Below are 6099 nucleotides of genomic sequence, written 5' to 3' on the forward strand. Positions count from 1 at the left end.
AGCAAAAAGTAATAGGTATTATTTATTACCGGGTGATATAGATTATATCGTATCGTAGTCCACAGAGATTGGTAGAGAAAAACTGCCGTTCAACGTTATCGCGTTCTAAGTTTCATGATTAGGTGCGAAAAGTAAATGGGGGAAAAGTAAATAAAAGCAAATAAACAATCTTAATAGTCTAAGAGAAATAGTTATGGAATTGCATTTCGTTCTACCCGTCGAATACTTAAACCTGAAGATCTTATCGCAACACACTCACAATACGCATCAAAATCACGAGGCATCAATCGAGATGCCACATTAGTGTCCATGTCTGAAACACTGACGAAAGCTCAACCGTACTATTCACATCAGTGATGTATCAACCGACACACAGAACACAGAGGCATTAGACACGATACCCATTACGATTATTAGCCCCAAATCTATTTCTACATTTCAGAAACTAACAGTTATCATTCCTAATCAAGATCCATGATGTTCATTTCTACAACAACACAAATCCGAAGCATTTAAGCAAAAAGATCAAGAACAACAACAATGATGATTTGTAAAGTGAATATATAAACGATCCCAAGATCAACAAATGTACATACAATAAAAGTAGAAATATACATACAAAACCCACCATTGGAATGAAACATAGGGAAGAAAGAAGATGAACCAGAAACCCTCACCGTGTCAAGGCAATCGAGACAAATTCATATCAAATCCACATGATGTAGCACTCAATGGTGTTTTCTAAGCCTCTAAACTATCAAAAATGGATCAGAGCTCTTCCATGGGGAAAGAGGTGATAAAAACCTAAAAAATATAATTTTACAACATATATACAAAATTTGAAAGTCGCATACCGCGCCCACCGCGCTAAGCGGGCTTTCCTTTATTTTTCCTAAACCGCCAGAGCGCGCTTAGCGCCAAAAACCCGTGCTAAGCGCCCAACTTTCTGTCAAACTCGATCAAAAATGCTCCCAGACCGCGCTTAGCCCGCTCAACAGAAAAATGAAATCTTATTTTGGCCATATCTTGAGAACCGTAACTCCGATTTGCGCCCGGTTCGAAGTGTTGGAAAGCTTATTTCATGCTCTATCTAACAATGAATAAACTGCAACCAAATTAATGATTTTTATCATCCTTATTTTGAGCCTTGTCCTTTGATGAATTGGTAAAATCGCGTGCTCACCGCCGTGTCTTCGACACTTTATTCCTCAAAGCTTCGAACACGTATAAATACCTACAAAAAGACAACAAAACTATCAAACGATATATATTTATACGAAAACGTAACAAAACACAAACGATACAAATATACACAAAAACAAGGAGTTATTCAAACGGTATTACAAAAAGTATCGATAATTGCCACTATTTACATACACAAAATAACTACAATTTGACACTTATCAATATTTCATCATAATAATGAGAATATATGTTAATCTTGTCATACTCATTGCAAATAATGGATGGAATGAAGCATGATGGAATCCATTCCATCCAATTTCCCTTCTTTTTTTTATTTCATCCAATTTGAGGTGTATGTGATGGAATGGGATGTTTTAAATAAAATAATCAAACAATAGTGTGATACATGTTTTATTCAACTCTGCTCCATTCCGCTCCGTTATGTTTCATTCCGCTCCCTTTCGTTATTCCGCTCTGTTATGTTTCATTCCGCTCCACTCCGTTATTTTGCTCCGTTATATTTCATTTCGCTCCACTCCGTTACGTTCCATCAATCCAAACATAGCCTAAGTAAATTACACATGCATCAATTGACTAGTTAAGGAATACAAATATAACATACAAACACAAATAGATATTTGAATTTCAACTAACAATCTAAATCTTAGTTTGAAAACATTTGTTCAAACATAATTGTATCCAATGGTTTACATAGTTTTTTTTAATAAGTTGTTTCAAATATCTACTTGAGATCACATTTGAGATCACATTTCAACATCTCTGTCAACTAGTTCCATGTATGGAGAAGTTGAAGATCACGCCAACTGATTCACTTCTATCACAAAAGCCACTAGCAGGTTTGATTCCACGTTTCAGGAAAAATTATCGCTTCCATGAAATCTTAACTATAGATGAAAATTGTGATTTTGATAAGCTAAAATTTCTCACTTCTATGCAATCACACGTCTACACTAATAACTTCACCACAGATAGAAATTGTGTTCCGAACTTAACCCGTTCCATATATACTTGACAGAAAGAAGACAGACATTCCACCTACAATGCAAGATGCAGATTACAAAAATGCATAAGCATCTTCTAAAAACCAGCCTTTGTCCCAAGCCAATCAAAAAACTCGCCTAAAGGTGAGATTAATGCGCGTTGCTTCCGCTTTTGCACGCTTTGGTACAGAGTGAATCCAATCTCTCTGTGTATAGCCTCTCATCACCAAAAGCGATCCATGCTTAAGCCTAAAAGTATGTTGATCATCATGGCCACTCTTCTTTAATCGCTTGCTCGCAGGTTCATCACTTCCATCTGAAAATCCACACCAAATGATATGTTCAAGAACACTGACGAATTACACATAGTGCAGTGATAACTTAAATCTAGTTACGAAAGGAACCATACCACGAGATTTTTTACACGGCTTCTTCTTCAAAACAAAGTCGCGGTCACATCCGAGAGAAAGAGAAGCAATTTCAGGAGTTGGTCCATAGAGCTTCTCATCATCAGCATGCCAACCAACATAGTCATTACCTCCCTTATACCTATTCAAGAGTAAGCTATTAAAACTACTTCCAGGTAGAGCTTTATGTACCTTCAGAAACAAGTAAAAAGAAATATTCAGAGTTTGCTTGAATAAACCTATCAAGAAACACCCTAAACCCTAAATCTAATCCAAACTAGTACCAAAGTAGCATCAACAAACACTAATGCAGATTAAAAACAATCCTTACAGCATCCAAGATGTCTTTAAGTGGTGGATAATCATCCCATGAATATGCATGTGGCTGATACCCACTGTAACTCAACTGAGTCAATCCTGAAGTTGCAACATAACATGTGTCTCTAGGCTGCATATAATTATATAACAACAAAAATTAATCATAATTTACTTATCAATACAAAAATTAAGGTAAATTTCAAAAAAATTGCAAATTGGGGTTAATAGTTAGGAGCATTGATTTGAAAGGTGAATGAAGAGAAAGATGAAATTTTTTAGGGGACCCAGAATTTGGGATGGGTTGAAATGAAGAGAGGGGAACCTGGAGGAATGATTTACCGAAGACGCGAATGGTGGGTCGGGTCCATGGGATGTGCTTGTCGAGGTAATGGAACCAGTTCCATGATTGTTCCGAAGGTATTAGCCTCTGAATGAAAACGACGTCGCTTCCGTTTCCGAGATCCACCGTCTCAGCCTTCTTCGCGGTGTCGTTAGGGTTTGCTGCAGAAACCGCCTTTAGCTTCAAGGCGCTCATTGTTGATGATGATGATGATGATGATGATGATGCCATTGCAAAATATTCATCACTCTGTTACAAATAACTTTTTTTGTTTCTTTTTGAAAAATAATCTCAATATACTGTAATATTTTTAGATTAATATTGGAAAACATTTTTTCTTGAATTGTTTAAAATATATTGGAGGGGTAATAATTTTAAATTAAATTTTAATTTTGGTAAAAAAAATTGATTATATGACATCAATCCCATGAATTTTGTTTTAATGAAAACATCAATTCCATGAATTCCTACGTTATTAGTACGAGTCAATATCCTCTCAATTTTCTCTCTTCTCCATATTGTGCATTACTAAAGTCTTTATTATATAAATGTAATAATGTGACATTTGATGGGTCAATTTAATTTTTATACACTTTAAATGTCTTCAAAACTATAGTAATGTAGAGGATAAATGGAGAAAGAAAATGGAGAAGATCTTGATTCTATGAATACGGTCTTTTATTAGCTAACGGTTGTGACCAAATACAATCTCTTGTCTTTTATGTTTGACAGTTGTAACTTGTAAGTTTTTTTTTTTGTTAAGTTAGATGGGATGGACATTCTTATATTGATTCATATTAATATCGAAAATACGTGGAGGTCGAAAGAATTTGAGTTCATATGCAATGGAGTGATCGGTCGGCACGGCGAAACGATGATAAACATGCAAGGTTAGCACTTCAATACTCAAGTTAGTGAATAAGTGAGAAAGTAGTTTGAGTGTATGAATGAGAGAATATTTGAAATCACGCACATTGTACTTTATATAAGTCGGGCAGTTAAAATCGTCTCAATGAGACCGACGCTTTATGTGTGTGGTCGTTTGATTCAATCCAACAGTGGGAGTGTGTTGAAGGGTGAAATCACGTGTCTTCCTTAGAGGTGAGGTCTTATATGCTCTATGCACCTTTTTGTATGATGCTTGCTATTAGGGCTTTCATCGTGGGCCTTATGAGCGGTCCAAAATAGCTAGTTAGGTTAAATATGGGAACATAATGGTCTTAAAAAAGGGACTGATGAGAGTTTCCCGTAATTAAAATTATTTTCAAAAACATTTTCAAAATCAGAGTTCTCAAAATGCGTGGGAGCATAAGTTTTTAGAGTTTTGAGAAAATATGCTTTTATGGAACGAATTCACTAATTGCTTAATGATCCGACAATAAAATGAAACGCATGTTGATGAAGTCACTAACATACAATGCGCCAATTAATTGAATTTGATTCACAACGAGAAGTTTTGAATAGAATTTTATTAATTGAGAGAGAATTTAATATTACAGGTTTACAAAAATATAATCAACAGAAAGAATGTTTAGCCAATAAGATCTAACACATGCCTAAGCTTACATACTAAAGTGCGATAAATGATTAACCTAATAGCTAACAAATTCTAAAAAAACAATAAATCCTAAAATTATACAATGCTAGAAAACAATAAATCCTATGAACATGCAAACTGTACAAAAATTTAAAAGAGAGAGAGGTGGAGAGAATTGTGCACAACTATTTATATTAGTTCATTGTGACGTCCTCGCTTGTCCTTAATCCAACCTTTAATGGAAAACCATTAAAAAATCATTCAGTCTTTCACTATTTTGAAAATCAAAAGTGTCTTTTAGTTATAACTGATAATCACAAGCAAACTGAAAAACTTTATTCACTTCTATGCAACTAAGATCTAAATCTATATTCTTCTTCTGTTGAACACAACTCAACAAGCTCCAAATTATCCAAGACCTTCACTTGACCTTGTATCGGTACACCCTCTCAAGACTAAAGCACTCCAAGATTTCGTACTATCTTCACTCGATCCTATCGAAATATCCCTTATATAAGTCTTTGAATTGCCGAAGAAACCAGAAGGTCCAAAATTTCCTCTATAGCGATCTTCACTTGACCCTACCGAAGTTTTCCTTTGGAGAAGAAGCTCTTATTTTCTTTCTGACTATCAATCTTCAAAAGCACCAAACACAAACGGGATATTCAATCTGAAAGAAAAACTACAAAAGACATTAGATCACTGATGACCTCCTCACACTAGATCTTCACACTCGCTTTTTGAGTTGAAATCAAAACACACACAATGATTTTTTTTTTTGTGATAGGTTGAAAATTGATGAATTTCAGAAAGAATATCACACACTCACTTGTTTAACACTTCAAACACAAGAAAAAAATTTTAAGTTTGAATTGAAAGAGAATATAGTGCTTCATAAATTTGAATAGGAATGCAAAAGTCTATTTGCAAGCAATGCACACACTTTTTGCTAGATAATATGAATGATATAGAGATTCAAAATTTTGGTTTATATATTTGCTAGAGAAATGTACTAGAAATAAAAATAATTTGAGCCATGGATTTGAGTCGAGAGCAAGAATTGTGATTCAATTCAAATCTAAAAATGAATTAAATCAAGAACATTAAACTAGAATTTTGCACCCTTGGTATGAGTCATGATTCAAGTCATGTGAATCGAGTCAATAAATTCTCTTATTTGAGTCACACACCCCGAAATGAAATCCAAAATGTAAATCTCAACCATTATTCAAATTTGTTTGTTAGGTGATTCTAATCAAGCTCTTATCTTATTCGAATCATACTACAAGTTGCAAAACTTGATTTACTCAA

The 6099-nt window shown here is 34.5% G+C and overlaps 1 protein-coding gene across 1 annotated transcript; it reads right to left on the reverse strand.

Annotated features, from left to right (window-relative positions):
• Positions 1-2055: 2055 nt before the first annotated feature.
• LOC131599838 (DNA oxidative demethylase ALKBH2) lies at positions 2056-3516 on the reverse strand. Its single transcript, XM_058872093.1, has 4 exons — positions 3234-3516; positions 2925-3041; positions 2596-2785; positions 2056-2502 (listed from the first exon to the last, which is right to left on the reverse strand). The coding sequence occupies exons 1-4, from the start codon at positions 3480-3482 to the stop codon at positions 2312-2314; spliced, it is 747 nt and encodes a 248-aa protein (XP_058728076.1). The 5' UTR covers positions 3483-3516; the 3' UTR covers positions 2056-2311.
• Between the last annotated feature and the right edge of the window lie 2583 nt (positions 3517-6099).

This window comes from Vicia villosa, linkage group LG4 (assembly GCF_029867415.1).
Source record: "Vicia villosa cultivar HV-30 ecotype Madison, WI linkage group LG4, Vvil1.0, whole genome shotgun sequence".
In the NCBI taxonomy this organism is placed as follows: Eukaryota; Viridiplantae; Streptophyta; class Magnoliopsida; order Fabales; family Fabaceae; genus Vicia; species Vicia villosa.

Bases quoted from the DNA above. Each gene is read 5' to 3' on its own strand.
- LOC131599838 (XM_058872093.1), bottom strand. From the start codon at position 3,482: ATGGCATCATCATCATCATCATCATCATCATCAACAATGAGCGCCTTG. The intron at 3,042-3,233 runs GTTCCCCTCTCT...AATTATATGCAG, and splicing joins TCGGTAAATCATTCCTCCAG to CCTAGAGACACATGTTATGT. The intron at 2,503-2,595 runs GTATGGTTCCTT...GTGGATTTTCAG, and splicing joins GCCGTGTAAAAAATCTCGTG to ATGGAAGTGATGAACCTGCG.